This window comes from Zootoca vivipara, chromosome 11 (genome assembly GCF_963506605.1).
Source record: "Zootoca vivipara chromosome 11, rZooViv1.1, whole genome shotgun sequence".
In the NCBI taxonomy this organism is placed as follows: Eukaryota; Metazoa; Chordata; class Lepidosauria; order Squamata; family Lacertidae; genus Zootoca; species Zootoca vivipara.
Window position 1 is genome coordinate 41730135 of NC_083286.1, and position 26287 is coordinate 41756421.

At 41.2% G+C, this 26287-nt stretch overlaps 1 protein-coding gene across 2 annotated transcripts in view; it reads left to right on the forward strand.

The window, feature by feature from the left end:
• Positions 1 to 552: 552 nt before the first annotated feature.
• The window catches only part of PLPP1 (phospholipid phosphatase 1), an 84904-nt gene continuing 59169 nt past the window's right edge, over positions 553 to 26287 (forward strand). Inside the window, exons 1-2 of one of the 2 annotated variants that reach the window (XM_035100580.2) lie at positions 553 to 856; positions 20089 to 20243. In XM_035100580.2, coding sequence (XP_034956471.1) covers positions 799 to 856; positions 20089 to 20243 — 213 coding nt within the window. In that variant the 5' untranslated portion in view covers positions 553 to 798. The remainder of the gene's footprint in view (positions 857 to 20088; positions 20244 to 26287) is intronic. The other variant, XM_035100582.2, reaches the window with a different exon arrangement.

Consider the following 26287-nt stretch of genomic DNA (forward strand, 5'->3'; position numbering starts at 1 on the left):
AAGTGTAGCTATATAGCCAGCTGTAATGGAAAACACGTGTCCAATCTCCCCCTTGCATAATTTTATTAAACTATATTGAAACTACGCCCCTGAATTTTGTTTTTTTAAATACTTATTTCATTTGTATTTTTAAGAACTGACAGACAGGGCGAGGCGAGGGGGGGGCAGGAAAGAGAGAGAGAGAGAGAACAAAAATCACATCTCCTCCTCTAAATGCCCGTGACCGCTTCCGGCAAACAGTGTGGAGAAAAACTGCGCGCGCGCGCGCGCCCCTCTGGAAGCGCGTAGGGGGCGGGAAATGAAGGGCGATTGCTAGCCTCCTGGTGGGTGGCACGGCCTGGAGAAACGTCCTTGAAACGTCGGAAAGAGAGCCCTGATTGGCCGCGTCGGAAGTCAACGAAAAAGAAAGGCAAGAACGACTGGGCGGGGCAAGATTGGTAGGATGATTGGGATGGGAGAGAATCGCTCGGCAGCGGCGTCCCGTCTTGAGCACGCCGGCGGTGTGGGCGGAGCCTTGGTCGCTCCCCTCCCTTAAAGCACCAGCCCGTCCTCCTCGAGGGCCGCATAATAGTGGCGGCGCCTCAGGAGGCACTTTGGGAAGAGAGCGAGCGTGCTCCGCGACACCCGCCGCCACCCCCACTCCTCCTCCTCCTCCTCCTCCTCGTTTCCTCCCTCGTCGCCTCAGCTGGCTCTGTGGCTGGATGCGGCTGAGCTCGGGTTCCCAGCCTCCGCGCCCCTGCCGCTGTTCGTGAGCCCGGCGCGGTCCAGACGGAGTCCCGGGCGCCGGGCGCCGCCGCGATGTTTGACAAGACGAGGCTTCCTTATGTGGCGCTGGATGTGGTGTGCCTGATACTGGGTACGTCTCGGCCGGCCGGCCGCCCTGAGGGGAAGGGGAAAGGGGAGGAGGGAGGCGGCTGCGGGGAAAGGGAGGCTTGACGCCGGGAATGCTCCTTCGCTACGCGCTTCTTTTCCCTTCCCCTTTCACACAACACCCTTGTTTCGCGGGGCTTTTTTGCGAGCTGCTGCGCGAACTACGCCAGAGAGCAGCATTCGCATATGTACCTATATAACACGTACATATATTGATATGCGGTGTGTGGAGTTTCACATGCGGTAGTGTGTGTGTGTGTGATTTAAAAAAACTCGCATTTAATAACGCGCTCAAAATATGGGTGCGTGTGTACATACATACATATGCGACAAACGTGTATTCGGGTCTGCTTGGCTTCCTTTGCATGTCGACGAGCTAAACTTCGCTTTTCCCACCTCCCGCCGCCAAGGCTTTGAGAGGAAGGGTTGGAAAAAGAGGGCGGTGGGGCGGTGAGGCAAATACTGTACTTGCTCTGCCATCTTCCCTGCTTGCCATCACATTTTATTGTTGCTCTTTTCTCAGCGCTTCTTCCATTCCTAAACTCACCTAAATTCGGAGATCAACCCCAACCCCCAGTTGTCTCACCTGAAGAAACTTGGTCACTGCAGCTTCTTCTGTCTATAGCAGGATTGTGTAGAGTGGACTAATGTAAGAATTGGTTTGAAGCACTGGTGTACACCGAAAATTAAGAAACCTGCCTCTGTACACTGATAGTAGGTAGGACAGCACTGGTAGGGTTTGTTGCCATGATGATGAAATTTACTGGAAAACTGATGATATCATTTCCCTCCTATCTGGACAGGCTTGTCCTGGTTGTTGATGTCAAAAAATGCAGATTTCCTTGATAACAGCGTCCAGCATTCTTTGTCTATAGCTGCTGTTTGTCATCCTTACAAGCTGTGAAGAAATAGGTCTTTCCATTTTGGTCACAAGATGTGAACACTCAGTTCTAGGCTTTATTTTCTGAATATTATTTTCCCTATTTCTGATCAAATGAGGAAATGAGCATCCATTAGAGAGCTAACTGGAAAAAATTGAGTACAGTAGTGTACAGGTTTTCTTTTTTCAAGAATGGTAAGATTTCTTACCATTTTGCATCAGGCAGTTTTATGTTGTGGGGCTTAGAGAGCCTTGTTATGATAAAGATTGTGACTTAAATGTAATTTTGGTACTAAATGATTAATTGCCTTCATAACTAAATGTTTAGAGACTTTTCCTTGGCAAGTGGTACTCTTGCTAGACACTCATACATTTAATTACTATAGTCGATGAGTACTGTCAGTTTGACCAATGCTAAACATACAGATTAAAGTACTGTAGTTGAAAATTTGTCACAATGCAAGAAGAGAGAGTAAGGGAACTTCTTGCTGTGTCTATTCTGGCATTTAAATGAGGGAATTTCTATGCAATCGTCTTCTGTCAAAGTTAACATAAGATCTTGAGCTATGTCTTACCTTACCTATTTGAAATCTTTTCTGATTCAGACAGCAGACAGCAGACAGCAGAGATGCAACAGGCCAATTTCAGTGTGACCATTTTTCTGCATGGAAGAATATATGAGAAAAATCTGTACCTCTGAATACTGTAAATGAAAAACCTACAAAGAGGAGTGGACAGGAAACTAGTATCCTGTTTGTGGCATGCTCTTATAAAACCCATGCAGGTTTCTTTCTTTTGCTAATAAATTATTGCTAGTGGCCAAGAGACTGAGTTATGCATTTGATTTGGTTTTTACCATGAACCCAGTAGCTGGTTTAAGGCTAGTTTGTACACCGCTTACTTAGGGAGTGGTTTATAAATCTTATAAATAAATATTCAATCTCAGATCTCCATCTTTTTTATATTTACCTACCTTACAGGGTTATTGTAATACTTTCAAGATCATGTATATGTGAAGCTTCTTGAATTAAGTGCTATACAAATACTTAATAGTAATAATAATATACATTTCTCCCAATGGAGAAACGTTTATGGAACTGGTTTTATACCTACTAGCCAATGCCTCTAAATAATAAAAAGATGCATGCAGCATCAATTTTCTTTTTTTTTAGTACATGCACCTTTCTTGAATACAGTGTATAGTTCATGGATGATCATTTAACTGAAAAGGGGAGAGTTCATGTGTGGTTTTCTTCAGGTTCAGTGGCGTTCAACATTTGGATGAAATAGTGGCTCATTTCAGATATGTCAAGCCACGTTTAAGCAAGTTGAACAATTGTTGGCAGGGCATAAGGAATGGCTTCTGATGAGCTGGCAAACCAGAACTGGAAAACATGGTTTAAAGTGGGTACATGAACCAGGGTTTGTGATAACAAAGATTGCATTTCCCCAAGTATAGCAAAAGAGAAGTCTCAGCAGCAAAGAGTGGGCAGAAGGTAATAGTTCTTTGCAAGCTGCAAACCTGAGATTCCAAGGGATTATATTGCAACAAAATTAATAATTTACCCATGTATACTTGAGGTTATGGTGGGTGATTTGATAATTATATCTCAAGTGGTGATGTCGGTTGTATCTTGCATCATTCTGTTTCAAGCATCACAGATGGTTAAAGTGCTGTAGATTATTATCTCTCATGTCTTAAGAAGTGAAATGGTAGCTCATATTGGGTGGCACCACTATACAGGTGACACCCAGCTGTATTTCTTCTTGTCATCAGAAACAGGTGAGGTCATGCAGGTGCTAGACTAGTAGTCTCTGATCATTGTAATGGGTTGGTTGAGGGTATATAAATTAAAATGGAATCCTGATAAAACAGATGCTGTAGTTTGGTGGTTCCTGGCTCCAGGAATCATGGGAACGACCTGTTCTTGACAGTGCTGCTCTCTGCTTGAAAGAACAAGTGTATAGGTGGAGTGTGTGTGCTCGTGCACTGTTGGATTCCACCATTTCAGCAGCAGCATGGAATGCTTTCCCCCAGCTATGGCTGTTTCTGCATAGGGATACCCTGGCCACAGTAATCCATGCTGTTAATAATGTCTCATTTGGATTACTGTAATGCTGTCTACTTGGGGCTGTCCTTGAAGATGACCAGGAAACTACAAGTAGTGCAAAATGAAGTGGCTTAACTTCTGAGTGGAGTTCCCACATCTGTTTTTAAAAGATCTGCACTGGCTGCCAATACATTCCCAGTCTCAATTTTAAGGTGTTACAGATGACTCATAAAGCCCTGAATGGTTTGGTATCTAAATACTTGAAAAAGAACTTCTCCCTGTATAGTCCTAATTTACCAGGGTTGCTCTCCTTATCATCCTGCTTGTGGAAGCTTTATAACTGGAGCTGAGGTGGTCCCCCTGCCTTGGAAGTCTTTGCTTTATGAAATCTTGCTAGATGAACATTCACTGCTGCTATTTCAGTCTGAGCTTAAAACCTGACATATTTGGCTTTCTGATTTTTAAAAATGGAATTTTTACCTTTTGTGATTTTATTGATGCTGATAGGGTTATTTGGCTGAATTTGGTGTTAGCCTGCCCTGAGATATTCAGATTAAGGGCAGGATATAAATAGCCCAGCTATGGGTTTAATACCTGACCTGGTTCTTACATTACTTAATTTCAGAGACATGAAATAGCAGGATACCTATTTCTGTGTGCTCAAGAATACTGAATGGTTTTTTTTACAAGAGTGGTTGTGATGTTAATTCAAGAGAGTGGTAAGAGACAAAGAGCATAATAACATAAGAAGTGTTTGTTGAATCAGACCAAAGACCTACCTCATCCTGCATCCTGGTCCTCATAGTTGCCAGTTGCCCTGTGGCATGGCTTTCATGTAGTAGCTTGTAGGTTGATCTGATGTGTGCATGAAATTCTTGTTGCTTGTCTGCCAGGCTCTCTATATTTTGGCTGCTGCCAGCAGGAATCTGATAGGGTGAAACCAGTGGGAGATCTGTGGTTGGTTTCTGTTGGAGTGCTTTGCACAGCAGTCCAAAAGGAAAGATTTTTAAAGCTAGGATTGGTTAAATCACTTATAGATTTTTGTGTTCTACAGGTTTGGAGTTCAATTTTGTGTTAGCCTCAGTCTTTAAATATTGTGGATATTTTGTATTGCAATCTCAGATTCTAAGTGTACTCTTACCTTTGGTAAGTAGAAGTAATGTAGGGCAGGCTCCACGAGGAATTACTCCAATTAAAGACTGATTATGGTAGGGTTGCTTTTATTTTGTGTAGTTCTCAGTTAAAGGAGACCTTTGGCCAAAAAGATTCTGATGGGTTGTGCTCCATGTTCATATTCTGTCATCCAACACCCAATCACAATATATTTTCCTTTCTGGAGGTTTCCCCCCAAATATGTCCTAGTTGTTTGAGCTTGTTCCCTGGGTCAGGGACTGGCAGATTTCAGGTTTGCAGGATGTGTTGTGTCTGTGTCTGTCTTGTCTGTGTGTCTGTCTGTTTTTACTAGAACTTTTGAGATCCACCAAGTGCTAGGTAATGGGTTGTGTTGTGTGTGTGGACATATATTTATGGGGGAAAGCCTTTTAGTTGTTGTGGGTTTATACACACACACACACACACACACACACACACACACACTACACAGAGTACTGGGACTCAGAAACCCTTGCTGATCTTACTGATAATCACCCATAGACCTACCAGTACATGGTGAACTGCCTTTTGATTACCTATGGTCTGAGTAATAAAAAATTTTGATGCTGCTTATTCTGTGTTTTTAAATGGTATGTTCTTAATTGGAACGGGGAAGTGGCTAATAACATTTGTCTGGATATCGCCCATGAGGGCCATGTGTTAGGAAAGCTGTTTGATCAGTTTCAGTCTGAAGTCTGGCCCTTTGGATTATTCAAAGTGCATGCAAAGTGTGTTATCTGCTGCCTTGTGGGACATCTTTGGGAGAAGAAAAGGCTAAGAGTAAACTATACACAAATCCGGAGTGGAGTTTTTAAGGCGGTTGGATGTCTTGTACACCTCCGTCAGGCAACTCCTGCAGCCAAGCTGGTTCCAAATGTATTGCTTTGCTTTGTTTTGGACCACATCAGCAAGGCTGAGAGAGGGGCGTCTTGTTGTCTGGGTAACCTAGGACTTCCATACACACAGCCCAGGCCTCTGCTTCACAGAGGAACGTACTCCATTGTCTCTCAAGACAGACAGGTGCCAACAACAGTGTGAAGTGTCTTGAACATTCAAAATGCTAAGAATTATGAGATCTTACCGGTAATTTATTGCTGAAAGACCATATTTATTTGTAGCCGAAGTCCCATGTTACATACGTTGTTCAGTAGGGAAGTTATGAATCCAGGATTTTGAAGGATACAAGTAGAATAATCCTATGTGCCATTTTCTAGAAAACACAAAGACTCACACTAGATTTAGCAATTGGGGCTGTAGTTATACCCTGTAGAAACACCTTGGCTCTAGGTGCAATGAGGAAATACATTTTTCCTATTTCCTGTCAATGACTCTAAATTACTGCTTTCCTAATGCAGCTGATGAAACAATTCTGGTGTTTAATTTACATTTGGCTTTAATTATGGTGTTTGCTTCCAAAGCTGTGAGTAATTTAAGTTCCACAGCACTTCAGGTTTGCTTGCCTACTTTCTGTAAAAATGCTGCTGCAGGGTGACTAAGGCTGTGCTCCTATACCCATTCACCTGGAAGTAAGCCATACTGAGATCAATGGGACTTCCGAGTAGACATGTCTAGTGTTGTATTGTGGAATACTGCTGATGGGGCCCAAAAAACAGGTTGTAATCTCTTTCTGCTGCATTTCCACTCCCCAGCACTGCAACAAAAAGTGATTTCCTCCCTTCATCTAAACAAGAGCAATGTGTAGTTTGTCCCTGACATAAACATTACTTTTAGTTACAGTTTGATCTTCCAGCCATTTGACTTCTTTTCTCTGTAGTTAGGTTACAGCTTCAATACAGATCTGAGATTGCTCCAGTTCTCTGTGCTCCTGCCAATGTAGCAGTCCGAAAGCATACCAGTGCATGTAGGTAAATAGGTACTGCTGCGGTGGGAAGGTAAATTGTGTTTTTGTGAGCCAGAAGTGGTTTAGTCATGACCCAGAAAGCTGTCTGTGGACAAATGTTGGCTCCTTTGGCCTGAAACGAGATGAGTGCCACACCCCATAGCTGCCTTTGACTGGACTTAGCTGTCCAAGGGTCCTTTACCTTTTTACCTTGACCAGTTCTCTGTGGGCCTGTAGACCAGTCTGTATTGCTTGAGTATTACCACTTTCCTTGTTAACTGTGAGTCCCAAGGTTCTGTGTAATACCACTTACCATACCATCACAGGGATAATAGGCTTCTGAGGCAGAAAATGTTGCTTTTCTTTTCTCTGAGCCTTTATAGGTACACCAGATGACAGAACTCTAGATGTCTAATGGTAGGACTCTAGATGTCTAGGTGTAGAAGTGATGGCAGTGCCAGCAGTTCCTAAGGCTTCTAAGAAGTTCTCTCTTTTGGGTCAGAAAGCAGAGCATAAATGGGCCGTATAAAAGGTTGCCATTTACTGTATCTTCTAATAGATGCATAACACACAGAAATATGTTATATTTGAATGCTGGGGGAAATGACAGCACTTAAGACATAAGGTTGTTGTTGTTTAGTCGTGTCCGACTCTTCGTGACCCCATGGACCATAGCACGCCAGGCACAGGCACTCCTGTCTTGCACTGCCTCCCGCAGTTTGGTCAAACTCATGTTCGTAGCTTCGAGAACACTGTCCAACATAAGACATAAGGTGCATGCCTGATAAAGGTGACAACCTAATTGTGCTGTTGCCCATGTGCCTTGTCATTCTTCTGCTGTCTAATGCTTTAGGCAGCCATTGTTTGTAGGATGCATTCTTGATACAAAAGATATCATAAACATGCTTTCAATGGACTGAAATCAATGGGAAAGCTTCTTGGTAAATGTGTTGGTGATTGCTGTACTGTACAGTTTTTTAAGATGGGGTGTGTGTGTGATCTTAAATTGGAAAGCCTTTTAAAATATTGTTGTAAATATTCCCTAAGTTCCCCAAGGTATTAAAAGATCACAGTGTATTGTAGAACAAAGCAGAAAGGCTTAAATTGCAAACACCCCCCCCCCCGGCCGCCTTCTTGGTCTGGCATAGTTTCTCAGTGGTTGGTCATGCCTGTGATACTCTTGCTGCCAAGAACAGCACTGGGGAGTGCTATCATTGTGTAGCATAATGGCAATCTACCATACCCAGGCCCAGAGGCAGTTAACCTTAATCATAATTCTCTGTTTGCTGCAGAGGAAGTGAAAAAAACCAAACTATGGTTTTACTAAGCCAGAGTTGGTTTTAGGTATCACACTAGTTGTTTTCTTTTGAAAGCAGGGCAGTTTAGCCTGAAGTCATCAAAGCCTATCTTACAATCACCTATTAATTATAAGAGTTTTCTATCTAATAGGAAGTTGTACATTTTGATCAAGCTATACTTGAGGGGTTTGTAGCTTTAATTCCCATCTGTTACTCATGCATTAAATTGTTAAGGACTTAACAACTGGCTCATCTGTTCTGGCTTTTTGTGTAGATAGATGCAGTCCAGTTGTTATATAGACACATTTGCCCCTTGAAACAGCCCATAAATATGGCTTGGAGAATAAATATTGGAGGTAAGGGCAGCTGAAACATGTTCTCAGAGTTGCTGATGAGAAGCACTTTTACAATTGGTTGACTAAGGAACATATTTTCAATTGGCTTGACCATGTGGGAGGTATAGAAATTGCTTTGCTTCTTGCATAGTTTTATACAGTATACCCAAATCTGTTATCATGCAGTCTGGCATTTTTCTCTTGACAGCAATTATTTCAACCATATGAAACTTTCTTTGTATTTGCGTTTCTGTTAAAAAGTGTAAAACAATAAATAAATAGCAACAAAAATAATGATATTTCCCCCTTCCCCCAATTTTTCCCATATGGACCAAATCTGGATGACTGTTGATGCCAGAACATATTGGTGGAATAAACTTTGAATATGTAGTGAATATTTAAAACCCAGTAACTAATGTTGTATGTTTACAAGTAAAACCAAATGGGCATTTTAAACCAATTTAAACAATGACCATCAAGTGATGTGACAAACTGATGAGTTGTGTGATAGAGCACTTTATGTTGGTTGATTTAGTTTAGTGCAATCAAACTGGCATTTGACAGTTAAGTGGTATGTTTGGGTCAGTGAATTAGGAGACGGTAAATAAGAAACACTGTACGGAACAATTTTGTCTGCCTTGTGTAGTCTTACTTCTTAGTATATGCTCTTAAAATATGAATAAAATCAGAAATAACTTGTGCCTATTCCAAATTTCAATGATTTAGAGAACTGTGATTTAAATAGTTCTCTGGTAAGCCTGCTTTGTATTCACGTGTGTCTAATAAGACCTCATGAACTGGTTGCTTCTGTTATGTTTTCTTGTAATACTGATAGTCTATCCTTGGCCCATCTGGGAATCTCCTGACATTACCTTGGAAGCAACAGCTTTTGTCATCTTTGTATTTAGTGGGTGTGTCTCTTCTTGGGAATGATTGAATGAGTCTCAAGGTGGTATCACTGTGAAAAAAACAAAACTCCAGAATGCCCCTTGACGCTTTAATTGACCTATAAGTGATAGGATTTTCTGCATGAGCAGGCCTGTAGTAGTTTAGCTACATGTGTTGGCAAATGGCTCTAGTTAACTCATAAAATAAAGTTGTGCTGTCATGAGCAGAGTCCTTATGATTCTGTAATACTAGTACTGTATTTGCTGCTTCATTAGATCAATTAGATAAACTGACAGCAAAGATTGACAGTAATCCCTCATCTATGCATCAAGCCCAGTTCCAAGGGTAATGCATATACACGAAAATCATATGTAATCAAACCTTTGGAGCCACCCTACAGTTGGAGCCACCCTGCAGGTGTGTGGGGTGTGGGAGAGAAAAAGCATCCCAGCACATCCAGATCCAGTGCACTGAGTGGGCCTGTGAATGGACTTTTTGAAAAGTACCGTAAGAGAGAACCTGGATGAAGTCTCCATCTTCCACACCTGTTGCAAGAATTAAAGGGTATACTTTAACTGGCATAGTCAAATGTTTTTTTTAGGGAATTTTCCATACGCCATGAAATGATGGTTTGGATTCTTACATAGTAACTTATTGCTTAGCATATATTCACACTTACAATATAACTTCAAAAGTGAAGCTTCTCAAGGAAAATTGCCGTGTCCTTTAAAATACAGAAATATTTTTATTCTACAGGAGATGGCTCTCCCTTCAAGAGTTCCTTGCGTTTGCTTTCTCCAGAGCTGTGGCTTTTTTAAAAAAGAAAATTTTATAATGGTTATTCTCACATTTTTCTGGAAAGGATGAAGGGTTAGTTTCCCACCCAAACTGCCCTTCACATTTGTTAAAACGTGCATGTGCACGCGCACACACACACACATTTATTTTAGGATGACCATTACTGGAGCTCTTTGCTACCTTAGAAATATGAGCACCTATATATATATTCTATTAAAATATTTTATTACATAAAACATACATTGCAATTTGGTTTATGTCCCACAATATAAAAATGACATGGTTTTAAAGTAAGTTCTGGAAATGTTTCCAGTCTTGCATGCTATGGAAACTCAAGTGTGCCAAGGGAAGGGATGGTTCCCATTATATCCAGAAGGGCTTTATGTTTAGTACTTTTGTTTCACAGTGCGCTTCATGTAGTACGAGGTGATAGTCTAGTCTAGTTCAGTATTGTGCCAACTCTGGCTTATGCTATGCAATAATGTGGTTGTCAAATGGCTATTAGTTTGTCTGTCCCCAGTTACTCACTCCCATAGTCCTATTGAAAGGAGAAGCCTATACTGGAAGGAGAAGCATTTGAATATTCTTCCTGTTACTCAGATGTTGTGTACAAAGTTCATGGTCATTCACTCCCTTTTACTTCTGCTTACGCAAAAGTGACAGTAGTGTAATACTTTCCATTAGGTACCATCAAAATGTTACAACGTAGTGCACAAGCTTTCAAGTTCAGCTTTTCAGTAGTTGCTCAGTTTTTTGTGATTTTTGTGATGCTTAGATACTACTGTATATTCCGGCATATAAGACGACTGGGCGTATAAGATGACCCCTGACTTTTGAGAAGATTTTCCTGGGTTAAAAAGTAGTCTTATATGCAGGAATATACAGTACATTCCTGTTTGCTTTGGATTTTCTCTGATGGACTGGCACAGCTCCAGTTTCTTTTTCTTTTTCATTCAGTGTGTGTGCACCAGTTTAGGGTGGAGACATGTTTTATTGGCTGATTTTACAGGCTTTATATGGAATAGAAAAATACTAGATTATAAAAAGAAGTCTTTCTCATGTGAGAAAGTATGCCTAATACTTGCTTGTCAACATAAAGTGTTGCTTAATAAACCTAGTGACAATATGTTAAACTTTCCAGTGTGAACATTAAATTGTCCAGTATAAAATGAAATGTGCTTTTAAAAAGGCCTCATTTATAGCTGCATTCTAGATGAAACCATGATGTGTCCCCGCCCTTTTATTGATTTTCTTTGTGCAGTTGATAAGACTTTAAATAGCTATGGTGAATACACAACATCAAAGTAATTTTAAGCTGTGATCTGCCTTGGCGTAGGGGAGGAAGTGGGCTGACCCTCTGAGCTATTGCATTGAGAGGGGAGCTCGGACAGGGTTGACATGTAAGTCCTAGGTTCAACATCTTATCATCTTGAAGAAAAAGGTATCTGGTTGAAGAGTAAGGATGAGTTGCTTTCTGTGAAGTTTGAGAGCTGCTGCAAAGCTTGGTAGATAAAACTGGACTGAATAGACTAGTGGTCTCATGTTTTATAAAGGCAAAAACTTCTGTTCCAGGTGTGGGGGACCTTTGGCCTTGCACTGTTGCTGTATTACAACTCCTGTCAATCCCAGCAAAGATAGCCAGTGGCCAAGGGTGTTGGGAGTTCAGCAACATCTGGAAGACCAGAGGTCCCCCATACTTGTTTTATTCCCACAGTACTTAGGTAGTAACTTAATTCTTTGCACTGGGGCCCAATCCAAAGGTTGTATCCAATACTGTCAGTCTGCTGACTCAAAGGCCCTTGTGCTAGTGATGGATTACTGTGTTGCACAGCATTGAGAAATAAACCAACACAATAGGTCTGCTGGTGAAACCAATGATTTGATTAATTTATGTTGCATATATTGTAGCACTTAATAAAAGCAATCTAAGTGGTTTGCAAAGAAACCTACAGAAATACTGTACCCAATAAATATTTAATCAAAGAACCATGTAGTTTAACCAAATTAGAATGTAAAATATGGTAATTAAAATTGCACTAGTGGAAAGGGCTCATCAACCTTGGGAAGGTAGCTTATCTAGGAGAAGGAAACCTCTGCTGCTGGAAGAAGTGTTAAGGAATAAACCCTAGACAAATGATGGTTGGATGGTGCCTTGTATGCCTCCTTCTGGCAACTTGGGCAAATGTCTTGCTCTGTTGTTCTTTGGACCACATCAGTGAGGCCAAGAGGGGGTTCTTGTTGTCTGGGCAGCCCAGGACCTCTATACACACTGCAGTGGCGGAGCTTCATGCTCCGGCACCGGGGGCTGGGCTGGACCCGTTCCGGGGGCGGGGCGCACCTCCCGGGGGCACGGGGTGCCTCCCGGAGGGGCGTGGTGCACATTGCGGAGGTGAGGCACACCTCCCAGAGGGGTGTAACACCCGTTTTGGGGGCGGTGTGTGTTTTGGGGGCGGGGCGGGCGCCCCCGATGGCACCCCTGATGGCACCCCTGATGGCACCCCTTGGAGCCCGCCACTCGGGGCTGCCCGCCCCTACCGCCCCTATCTTCCTACGCCCCTGACACACTGCCCAGGCTTGTGCCCCGGGGTTGTCACTTCAGTGCAGCTAACACAGCGGTTTGACTTCACCCCTGTACTTCATTGTCTCTCAAGACAGACAGATGCCTACTAGTAGTAGTAGTAGTAGTGGAAGTATTGTGAAACTACTTTTTATTTTACTGCCCTGTATGAATTATATATGCAAATGCAAGATTTTGGGAGAAGTCCTGTTGTGCAATTGGGAAACAATGCTAAGATTGTATTTTTTATTATTATTTCACAGTGTTTATGAACCATGTGATTGTAATAAAACCTCACAAACTGAACTATAATTCAGGATTGCTATTTTAACATACAGATAAAGCAATTAACCACTTAAGAATTAAAAGTTTGTGAAGGATAGCTTTAATTGATGGTACTGACTGAGACTTAAGAACACACATGATTATTATTTTTGAGACTACCGGTATTTTGTTTCTGGTATATTATATCTGAGAATGAAAATACGAAATATGTCTTTATTAACATTACCGTGTGCATGCTTCAGTATGTAACAAAAAACAAAAAACCAGCCCTTTATTAAGAAAGCTGCAATATACAATTTTTAAAAATCCAACAATAAATTAGCTGTGATCACCTTTTAAAAAAAATCTGTTCACAACCTTCTTCGTTTGGTTTTTGGTTGCCTCTGCTGTGCTGCTGCTGTAATCTAACTTCTTGCTTCCTTTAATGATTTGAGCTACAGAATACTGTTTACCAGGAAAATATTTCTGAAACCAAAGCTCTCTTTGTATCTATCCAAAACAAAAGAAAATGCTTGAATCTGTGAGCAAAGTTGGAGGGGGCTCTATTGCTAGAGCCTGATGCTGTTCCTGCCAGATAGCATTTATGGCTTCTGTTTGTGTTCTGCAGTAGCTCTTTTCCATGGCAAAGGATACCAGCTTCCTGCTAGAAAGCCACATAGCTGCATTCAAATTCTCTTAAATTCAGGAATACTCCCTGTGCACCCTTTGTACTTTCCTCTGTGGTTAAAAGCGGAAATGTGAGCTGATTTCACCATTGAAATGCCAACTGTTAATCAGTATCATGACAGAAAAATATAGCATGGATCAATGTGGTGGTTTCAGCTATGAAGTTGGCTTTTGTATTTGCTGCATATGCAAGAGATCGTTGAGGGACATCTTGTTATGTTAACAGAACATCTTGTTATGCTAATCGGGCATGGTTGGGCTATTTTTGCTGTGTGTGGTGCTTTTCCAGGGCTTATAAAAACTTCAATCTTAGCTGGAATATTTTCCTAATGTAAACCGATTAATTAAAAAACCAGGCATATTTTTGCCAAGGGAAGCACATTTTTCACCTTTGGATATTAACATGTTGGCACTCCTTTTCCTGTGGACTTTAACTTTCAGAACTGAGGATTTCCTTTTGGTTCCCCCGCCCTGCTTGTGTTTCCTTCCCTAAAGGCTTCTAAGCCAGGACAATTGTGTCCAGTCCTCCCAACTGAAACACATGGCTTTTTGGCTAGCGGATGCTGTGGTTAGATCAACTGGTGATAATTGACTGAAAGTTCATATTTGTGTTGGATATAATTCCAAAAGTTTTAATTCTGTAATTTATTTTTAATCTTTTGGTGCTTTGAAAAGGATTATGATTTTTATTTATGTATGTTAAGGTATTTGTATAGGGCTTTTCAGGACTGTGCGACCCTCTCAGGGTGGTTCACTTAATAAAATAATAAAACACAAATATGTAGACATAACTCAGGCTAAAAATCAGCAGGAAAATAGATATCTCCCCATATAGCAGCAGTGATTAAATTAATCTTTAAAGCCTGGACCAGCCTCAAATAGGTTAAAAGTGAATGTAATGCAGCCAGTTCTTTAAAAGCCACTAATGAAAGAGCAAAGAGCATTTCTTGTGGGAGGGAGTTCCATTCTAAGGCTAACAAATGTCCCAAAATTAGGCTGGAAAACAGATTAGAATTGAACTAAACAATCAGTATCCTAGAGAAACACCTGGAGAAGCATGAACTGCCTCCAAGGTAAAGGTGATAAGCCGTAACCTTGCAGATTTTAATGATTAGGTAGAGTAAGGATCCATAATAGGCAGATGATAGGTCTTATTTTCAACTCTCCAATACATTTGTCCACATCACCAACTGGCATAAGCTAAAAAGCAGCCAGCACCACCTCTGAGACTCCCTCTGTAAGCTCAGACAAGGAGATTGTTAGTCAGCAGGGCAGGTGGTATAGCAGCAGAATCCAAGGCTTACCTCTAGTCCTTGACACCATGTAGAGAGACTGATAGCTGTCTGGACACACATTTGCTTTCCAGCCATGTTTCAGTAATGCAGCAAGAAGTTAACAACTTCCCATTATTTTTTGATCTAACATTCACAAAAAGTACCTTGAAATTGGGTGCCTGCAGAATGGAGAGGGAGCACAGATACCTGGCTCCCTTTCATCTACCACGTCTACCTCTCACATGCCATAACATCCTCTGCTCCTTAAAATCCAAATGGTGGCCTCTTCCTCCTGCCCCCACTTCATTCCTCATCTCTAAATTCATTTTAGCTCTAACTGACTTAATTCATTGATAGAGCCACCAATTCCAATTACATATAATTATATCGTTAACATATGTGAAGAGAAATATTTTCTTTGGCTTTGTGGAAGAAAAATGATAAAGTTGGCGCACCATCTTGCATTTGTGATTCTTCTCTTGTTGAGTCCTGGAGTGCTTAAGATACAGCACTCCACCTGGCCAGGGTATAGTCCCTTTAACCCAGAGCCTTCCAAGCTGTGTGTTGCGATACAGTGTGTAGGTGTGTCGCATGAACACTTCCTGCATGCCTCCCAGGGCTAGAAAGGGGTTAGTTTAACCTCTGGTTTGCTAGTGAAACTGAATTACAGTACTGTGTCACAAAATGATGCATGTTTAAAAACTGTGTCACCAACATGAAAAGTTTGGAAAGCTCTGCTTTAACCCAATCTGCTTTGACTGACAGCAGTTGTGTAGGGTTTCCTTATTATGTGAGTTGGGGATGACAAGGTGAAGACCTTCCTGAATCCAGAAAGTATGCCATATCATAAGAATCTTGTCTTAGTTTAGACAAAATGGATCATGAGCCTGATGAAACTGGGTAGCAGCTTCTTTGTCCTTTTATTCGTCAGGTTTAATCAGACCACACGGATTAGATCTGTACCTCAAGGCTTGTGACTTCTAGTCTCAGAACTGATTGTATGCTTGTAATTTGGTTGTGAACATTATTGACGTCTCCCCCATAGTTTGTGCCACAATTGCCTCCTTCTCCATCTCTGTTGAGATTGTTCAAGAGCATTAGTGGTTGTATCATAGGATGGTAAGCTGTGAATCGCAGACAAGAACTACAGTTGCCCATATTGAATGTCTACACAATATTTGGTGTATTTTAAAATATTGTGGTATTTATGCCCCCCCCAATAAAGGCTGCTTGAGGCAAATGCAGGGTTGTTGATGTTTTCTAAACTCTGATGTCCATGATTAGTGCTTCCTGCTGTATCACATAAGTAAGGGGTGTGAAACCTTTTTCAGTCTGAGGACTACATTCCCTTATTGGCAACCTTCCAGAGGCCACATGTGTAGTGGGTAGACAAGTGGATGTAAATTTTACCTTCATACAATAGGCTGATTTATACACACTGTCTCACACCCCTCTCTATCTTCTATCCTGGCAAAGAAGATTTCATACCACTTCAAGGACAAATTCCAGCCAGACAGAAGCACTCAGAGGCCTAGCTCCACAACTTCCTTTAAGGAGTGTGGCCTGCGGAGAGTCCAAAGGGCCAGACAGAAAGGCCTGGAGGACCACATTAGGTTCCCCTTTCTTGACTTAAGCGATATTGTATCTTTCCTTTTTTTTTAAATGGTAAAGGATATCAAAATTCCTTCTCTCCCAGATCAATGTTCTCTTGTTTCCAGTACTGTACCTCATGTGGTCTTTATTTTTTAATAGCTCCACAGCCACTCCCAGTTCATATTTCTAAAATGTTATGAATGCTAATATAGGACACACTAGAACTTGCAATGACTTGTTTGTAATTGCTGCTGCTTCTAGTTGCATATTGTTGAAAGTGAGCAATGTTCAATTTATAGGACCTGTCTCACCAAGCTCCTTTAACAGATAGACTTTTTATTTGGTAATTTAGGAGGGGCAAATAAGGTGCACCTTCTAGTAATTCATTGGCTTGCATCCAGAGATGTTTTCTGATAGTCAAAAGGCACTTCCATGTGCACAAAACAGCCCTGCTGAATTCTCCTGATTCCCCATCCCATCGCGGCATATATATGCGTGGTGTTTGGATCAAAAAGTACAGTTGCATGAGCAGAAGGCTATTTTATTGTTTTTATTTATTAAATTTGTATACTGCCCTTTACCCGCAGTTCTCAGGGCGTTTACAACATAAAATCACAATATAAAACACCAAATGCACAATAAAATTGAAAACCAAAATAACCCAATAACCCCCATTCCCTTTCTGCTAGTGCAACCCCCCGCACTGTATCCCTTACTATTCTGGAGCCCGCCCAATTAATTATAACCAGGGGTAATCAGTAGTTTTGCTCTTAGGAGTTATACTCCTAAGGTGCTGGAGGCCTGTGAGAATTTATTTACCCTTTCCTTTCAAGGGAGTGTATGTGGTTTCTCCACCCAAATTCTACCCTTAAGAATAGCCCTGTGAGGTAAATAAAGATGAAAGATCGTGACTAACCTGAGGTCACCCAGTGAGCTTCATGGCTGAGTGTGGAGAACTTGGGTCCCCCTGGTCTTAGTTCAGCACTCTAACCACTGCACCACACCAACTTTCGTGGGTCATGTAGGCTTTTGACGCAATCTTGAACCAAAAAGCAAGAATAGTTTTTATTTCTGAGGTTAGTATGACATTTGCAGTAGTGCTAATCCTGGGATTCTGTCTCTGGATAATGAATGGTAAGCAGCTTTGCCGCGGAAGTGATGGTTTCACTGTGGTATCCTGTAAATGTGTGGTTTGTGATTGTGGGGAAGGGGGATGGGGAGAGCAATGAGACTGGAAAAGTAATGTCCTATGGTGAGAGAGTTTTACCTCACCTATCTCACTACTATTCACAATTTTTAAAAAAATGTAGGTTAGGGTTATTCCTCACTTTAAAAAAAAGTTGGAAGAGACCTTTTTTTGTACATCTCTTTTTGCTTTGGGCACTTTGGTAAATTATTTTTCTTGTTTTGGAATTTACCTTGAGATTAGAGTCTGGTTTAAGCAGTCATCAAATGATGATAATGCATACTTCAAATGTTAAGTTGCTGTTGGATAATAAATAGCACAGGCTGATGTGAACACAACAGCACAGGCTGATCCTCCAACACAATGTAGGACATTTACACATTCAGTTATGAGAGCCAAGAGGGCATGTGGGTTAGTGCCTCCACATGCTGAGGGGCACTGTACATTTGAGCTGCTAGAAGTTAAAATACCACAAGGTATAGCACAAAAAGGTACTGGGGGAGGGAGATGAATAATCCTCAGCATAACAAATACAGGGGCCCCTTTCATGTTTTTAACCTAGAAATTCTAAAATGTGTAATGAATGATAAGAGGTGGGTTAAACTTCTCAAGCTGAGCTTCACGAACCAGGCAAATCTGCCATGGAATGAGGTGAGCAATGGGCCTACCAAGGTCTGAGCTTCTCCAAGCAGTCTTCCTTAGTGTGACAAATATATTAAGAATGACACAGACACCATGCTTGTATTCCTGTGCCTGCAGCTCTGCCTTCTTTAGAGTCACAGCTACTGTCACTGCTGAGAGAACCTTTGACCATTCTTTCATCCTCAAAGCTATAGGCCAAATTGGGGCCTCAAATAGGTCTCTAATTACCTCTTCTTAAAAGTTACAACTCAAACTTCAGGGATCATAGGGCTGCAAACTTTCAGAAGAGTTGAGTACCATCTTCCAACACTTGATCCCTCAAGACTAGATTTTTCACACTACATTCCCAGCCGGACAATTTAAAAACAGCAAGTCATTTAGGGTTGCCACATGTCCTCTTTTTCCGGGACATGTCCTCTTTTTCATGGGTAGGTAAAATGAGAGTCCATAGTTAAAAGTAGAAGTCAGCAAATGTGTCCTCTTTTTTGCTCTTCAAAAAAAGACTGAGGGTAGGCAAATCTAAAACTACAGAGGAGTTTGGGTACTAACCTGCATAATCCACATTTCAGCATATTACGAAAATCTCTATGTAGGTGGACATGCAAGTGTACAGTCTGTGTGTGCTTGGGGCTGAGGGTTGTTCCTGCCTTGAAATACGCATGTTGGGATGAATGTAATATTTAAATTGGATAGTATATATGAGTCCCATCTCAATATGGGAAAGTGAAGGGGGGGGGAATCCACAGTGTCTATCTCCCTGTAAAATATTTCACTGGGATACAACAATGTTTTGTTTTGTTTTTTTAGTTGTAGCAGTTGCTGATGTCAAGGAGTAAGCCATAAAAATAAGAAGAACCCATGGAACCCTCTGCCTCCTCTAGCAGGGAAGAGGTCTTTTCTCTTGATATACAGTATACTGAATGTCAGAGAACCTCTAAGGCAGGCATAGGCAACCTTGGCTCTCCGGATGTTTTGGAACTACAACTCCCACGATCTCTAGCTAACAGGGCCAGTGGTCATGTATCATGTGAGTTGTAGTTCCAAAACATCTGGGGAGCCAAGGTTGCCTATGCCTGCTCTAAGGTATAGTGCAACTACTGTATAGAGAGGATTCCCTCTTCCTTCCAGCTGGGATGCAGGGTGCTCATCGTGTGTGATAACTGGCTAGGCTACTGCAGTGATTCAATAGACACAGTTAGGGTAGTTCAAATTGTCCTTCTAGTCTGTAACTTCATTAATAACCAGTGTTCTTCATCAAGCTATATAAATAAATAATAAATTATTATTATTATTATAAGCTTTCAGAAGATTCTTCCCTTTTTTTCTGGAAGCTGAAGAAGCCTGGCTTAAAAAAAACATTGTCTCATAAAAATAGGCCCTACATTCCTTGCAGTCGTTCCAGTTCTTATTTATATTCTGTCCAAGTTTCAAATTCTTTCCCTTTTGATTATTTCCATTCCCACGTTATCAATCCAAATAAACATAGCAGCTAAATAATTTGCCTCATAACTTGCCTTATGTGGAAAGCATCATTCTGGTATCTGAACTCTGCGCTATTCTCACTTCTGCAGTTGGCAGGCCTGGTTGCTGGTATCTATGGGACAGATAGGTAAATGGGGCTTTGAAGTCTAGGCAGTTTGTGTGCACTGCATGATACTGAAAATGCTACCCTCTTGAGTTTTGCATGTTGCTCAGTAGTTTCGTCCATGCTTGATAATATATATAGAGAGATAAATATTTAACTGTGTACCTTTTTTTCCCTTCCCCCAACAGCTGGCTTACCCCTTGCTGTTCTAAACTTGGCAAAAATAAAGCCGTATCAGAGGGGCTTTTTCTGTAATGATGACAGCATCAAGTATCCGTTCCATGACAGTACCATCACATCCACTGTCCTCTACACAGTGGGGTTCACTGTGCCCATTTGCTCTGTAAGTAGCTGGCAGCTGTGTGGGGAGAGTCTGAAGTGTGTGCTGAGAGCTCATTATTTGACCAAGTCTTTGAGAAAAGAAAAGGGAAAGGCTTGGCTTAAATGTACTTGGCTGACTAAACATTTGTAGTAACAGAACGAGAAGCCTCTGTGAAACATATTAATAAAGCAGGGATGGTGAGCCTGTCCCATCGCCCCATTTCAACTCTCATTAGCCCCAGTCAGGGATGATTGGAGCTGTATTCCAAAACTTCTTAAGGACACCAGGTTGGGGAAGTTGCTCTATTTAGTTGTAAACCAATATAATTGTTGGCACAATTAGTGTGCAACTTCCTCTGGGGTAGGTTTGCGGGGACGGTAGAAGGAGATAGGATCTGCCCATGTGATGCCCACCAGGTGGAAACTCTAGCTCACATGGTCCTTAAATGCAAAATGTATGATGATATCCGCCAGCAATACCTTAATCAACTATGTATCCCAAAATGGTAACCGATGATAGAGGTTACACGCTTCCTATTACAGGGGAGAGACCAGGAGCTTACTAAGACAGTAGCTAAGTTCCTTTATTTGATCTTTTTCCGCCGAAGTACATTACAGGACCCTGCCCTTGCTGGAGACCCACAGAGGTGAAATAGATTGCCGGCCTCCTTTTCCTTTAGGCAAGTGACTGTACTGATGTTATGGCGACGTGATTGTACTGGCCTATTTGTTGTGAATGTTTGTGGATGATGCCAATAAAGGTTTTGATTGATTGAATTAGTGTGCACTGTTAATATGTGTGCTTCCTTGGGAAATGTGTACATTTCAAAATGGGAAGCCACTTTAATCACTTATTAGAATATTGTTGGGAAATTTAAATTGGTTATATTATTTAGATTTATCTTAATTTAAAGTAATTCACCTTGGAACCAATTAAGAATTTCTGCTTTGGTGTTGAAGGGACTGCTGGATGAATGAATGAATGAAGTGAGTTTAGAAAAATGTGTTCAGTTAAATAGGTAAGATTGTCTTTATATTTAAAATTATGCTGAATTAAGAATGTCTGTATGAGGTACGTTCAGTTAAAATGACCATTTGAGAGCCTCAACACTTCCTTAACTTAAATGTAAGATGTTTAGCATGACCCCTTTGATATAAGATTCACTGAATTAAGTTGTGTTCACTCCTAAATAACTGTATATGGGATTTTATCCTTGGGACCATAGGGGTGCTTGTGAGATATCCAAACCCATTTTTTACTCATGCACCACCTTTTATCGTTGAAATTCTGAGCTACTGCTATTGGAATTGCTCATTAAAGGCTCCTGCAAATATAGCGAAGTGTAGAATAGCAGAGTGTAAGAGTCTTGCTGTTAAAATAAAATGAGGACCACCATTGAAATACATTGAGCAGTTGAAATATACCTAACTGCTAAGATCACACTAATTTGTTATAGTAAACTTTTTTCTTGGAAGTAATATTTCATTTTCAGTCTACACTACCCAAAGTCAATAGTGCTCATATGTTTGCTCTTTACTTCAGACACATAACATTACAGTGTTAATACTCCAGATCTCTCTAAAAGCAAATAAAATTCTTGCCTCTTAAGCTTGTACATGCTGCTGACACTTAATGCCCAAATAGTTTACTTCAGCTGAAAAATGCTGTTGGGATATAGGAATGTCATTTGCTTTTCTGTATAAAGAAAGCCACTTCGGTTTAAACTGTACATTAATGTACAGTCTTGCCAACATTATTGTGTATAAATACACACCTCTCTTGTCATATGTAAACCTAGAAAGTAAGAAAATGATTTCATCTTTGTCAAGAACATAGAAAATATCATTTAGTTCCAGTACAGCATATTTGGAAAACAAGATTGTGCACTGAAAACCGGTGTGAGGAGAAATAGTATGCAATGTCATGTATGGGTCATTCTGCATCATGTCATAGAATCATAGAGTTGGAAGAGACCACAAAGGCCATCCAGTCCAACTCCCTGCCAAGCAGGAAACACCATCAAAGCATTCTTGACATATGCCTGTCAAGCCTCTGCTTAAAGACCTCCAAAGAAGGAGACCCCACCACACTCCTTGGCAGCAAATTCCACTGTCGAACAGCTCTTACTGTCAGGAAGTTATTCCTAATGTTTAGGTGGAATCTTCTTTCTTGTAGCTTGAATCCATTGCTCCGTGTCCGCTTCTCTGGAGCAGCAGAAAACAACCTTTCACCCTCTTCTATATGACATCCTTTTATATATTTGAACATGGCTATCATATCACCCCTTAACCTTCTCTTCTCCAGGCTAAACATACCCAGCTCCCTAAGCCGTTCCTCATAAGGCATTGTTTCCAGGCCTCTGACCATTTTTGTTGCCCTCCTCTGGACACGTTCCAGCTTGTCAGTATCCATCTTGATGCCCACAGAACACAGTACTGCAGGTGAGGTCTGACCAGAGCGGAATACTATACTCCTATTGATGCAGCCCAGAATTGCATTGGCTTTTTTAGCTGCTGCATCACACTGTTGACTCATGTCAAGTTTGTGGTCTACCAAGACTCCTAGATCCTTTTCACATGTACTGCTCTCAAGCCAGGCTTTCTGCAGTGGTTTACTTTATAGTTGCTGTGACTTCTGAATGAGAATCGATATCGTTCAGCTCCCCACCTAATTTAAGGTATTATCCACATTCAAAGCACTTTTATACCACTTCAACAGATATGTCTTTCCCCAAAGGACTCTGGGAACTGCAGTTTACCCCTCACAGAACTGCAGTTCTGAGCATTCTTAGCTACTTTGGGGGAAAGCTGTGACTGTTAAAGTAGTACATGCATGCTTTAAATGTATGGTGTGAATGTGACATAAGATTCCCCCACCTCTTCCAAGTTAATGGAGAATAACGTCTGTGAATGTGTGGTTATGATTGTGTTTCCTGAGCCTGTGATCAAGGGGGTTGAGAAAACAAAAGCTGACAACAAATTCAGGCACTCTGCTCTAACTCAGATTAACAGCTGTTTAATGAATGATAGAGATCGGCAGCAGGACTCAATTTTTTAAAAGCAAGGCTGGCTATGTACTTTAAGTGCCCGAAGCCACTGCCTTTCAGGGTCTGGCAGTGAGGCAAGAAGCTGCACAGGTGTTTTAAATTTCCCATTAACAAATAAGTCATGCAGATGAACAAACCCCGCCTCCTCCCAGATCCCAATGTGACTGTAACACTTTGGGCAGGAAAATTTTGGATTATCTAGGTAGGGGTGTAGGCATCGGAGCTAAAGCCTGCTGTCATCTCCTCCACACATACAGCCTAGTAAGAAGAATGGGATTTTCAAGACTTGGGAAGGCATGTTGAGAAAGCGTACCAAAGGCAGGGTTTAAAATCTTGGGGACACATGGGAGTAGTCCATTGACCCAGGAGACATCTTTGCTATAAGTTAATACAGTCATACCTCGGTTTAAGTATGCCTCGGTTTGAGTATTTTCAGTTTAAGTACTCCGCGGACCTGTCTGGAACGGATTAATCCACTTTCCATTACTTTCAATGGGAAAGTTCACTTCAGGTTAAGTACGCTTCAGGTTAAGTACGGACTTCTGGAACCAATTACACTCATACCTCGGGTTAGGTACGCCTCAGGTTGAGTACTCTGTGGACCCGTCTGGAACAGATTAATCCACTTTCCATTACTTTCAATGGGAAAGTTCGCTTCAGGTTAAGTACAGACTTCTGGAACCAATTGTGTTTATAAACCGAGGTACCACTGTAATGGGTAACAGTTGCCTGAGTTGGCAAGGTTCCCAATACAGGTGTAGATTGGGGATCCCTATACCTCAGTTCTTAGCTTTCTTTTCTTTTCCTTTAAAAGACAAGTTTATGAACCCGTGATCTTTCCCCTCGGTGAAAGAAACCTATAGAGAGAGGGGGAGAATAATAGGAAGTGTATTAAACAAAAACAGTAGTGATGGTTTAATAATAATGATAGCTGACACACAACCAAGCCAAGAGAGTAATAAAGGATGCCAAGAGATAACATCTTGCTTAAGACGCTTCAACAGAGGATCATAATTGTGCCTTCAGAGTTGGGCTAGGTCTTTGGTTACCAGAATTCCCAAATATTTGAAAAATGTTTCCTGTAGTATAAGATTTGACTTTTGTGCAAGAGAGACATCATCAGAGACCTCATCAAACATTGGGAGGTGAATGCACATAAGTTGGGATTTTGTATAATTTACTTCTAAGCCATATTTGTTTGTCACTCAAGCAATGCAACTTGTAGGCAGTTTCTTTGCATGTTTAATGAGAGGTCAGTCCTGGTGTGTTGATTGAGGGTTACTCCTAGTAAGTGTGCATAGGGCTGCAGAATTAGGATATTTGTGGAAAAATTATCAGGTATCCTGATTAAGCTAGAAATGAATAAAGATCAAATAGTAAAATTAGTCTCTGTGTTAAATCAAGAAACTAGGCATCTGCCTATTGAGCCATTGGCCAGTCTTTTCACTATTCTGCCAGCTTTGATTGTAAGGCCATTCTCAGGTGCTGCTGAACCAGAATCTCTGACGCTGAACAACTTGGAAAGCTCTTGATTATTGTTTAGCTAATACCTTGAGGCCTGGGTTTAGAATGCATTGCACATGAAAGTACATTCCTCAAAAAGGGGGGGGGGAAGCATGGTGAAAGGGAAGGGAAGGACCAGTGATTTCCCTGGCGCTGCTCCTCTTTTGACTCTTGTACAAATGAGTCACTTTGCCATTATTCATTAAGAGTTTGAACAGCTGAAACCATCTGTTTAAAATGCACAAACATGGAGCATTAAATTGCATGTTGTGAGCCAGTATAACTTGATGTTGATGTCTAGATGAGCCCATTTGAATGCTGTGGAGTAAACGCCCTCCTGAGCTAACTATGTCTTTATGTTGAACTAACCTTTACGTTAGACACACAATAGTGTGTGTAAATAATTAAAGGTAGCAATTTTTTTCCTATAGCAACCTGGCAAGAACAAAACTGAGCAAACATAATAACTTAACATTTTGCATTTTTTGGAAGTTTCTTTATAAAAAGAAGGCCTTTGTAAAACTTTATGGGTGTAATCTGTATATTGGGTGTATTCTGTCTTGTTCTTTATTTTGTTCATTATTATTCATCTGTATATAATGAAAGATCGTGTTTCTCCAAAAATAAGACACTGTCTTGTATTTATTTTTCCTCAAAAAACCATACTATGGCTTATTTTCAAGGGATGTCTTATTTTTTTTATTAAGTATGGTATAGTTTAACCTACAAGGTTAAACTGCCAACACTATGGCTTATTTTCAGGGTATGGCTTATATTCCTTGAATGCTTGAAAATCCTGCTATGGCTTATTTTATGGCTATGTCTTATTTTCGGAGAAACAGGGGATTTTACATTCTGAGGCTCATACAGCTTCAGGGGAATGACTGTATGTTTGGGAAAGGCTATTTCCCTCCCTGCTCCATGCTTGTGGTCCTAATCCTGCTTTCTGCCTAAGATAAATAGTGCCCCCTAAATTCTTAATGTGTTAATTCATTACAGACAAGTAACATGTCTAGTTGCTGTCTTATGTTCAGTGCTAACTAATTCCAGGGACAGTACTACAATAGTACATGTGTGACCTGTAGTAAAATGTTAATAGAGTGCACATTTGCACCATAAGAGGAGTGCCTCTCCCTTAGCAGGCATCCCATCCCTCCTGATTCCTCCCCCCACACCCCCACAGGAATGTTGACTGTTGCAGGTCTAGGGTCAGGCTGAAACTACCGGTAGGAAAGTAGCTCATGGGTTACCCTGTAATGTTATCTGTTGCAGAGTAGTATGCAGCAGCATTCACCAACCTGGTGTTCTCCTGATGGTTTGGACTACAACTCCCATCAACCCCTGCCAGCATGGCTGTGCTGACGGGCTTATGGGAGTTGTAGTCCAAACCATTTGGAGGGCACCAGGGTGGCAAAGACTGGTATAGAGCAGGGGTCAGCAGAGGGCCAGTCCACTGTGGCTCAGACCTTGTGGGGGGACGGACTATATTTTGAAAAAAAAAATGAACAAATTCCTA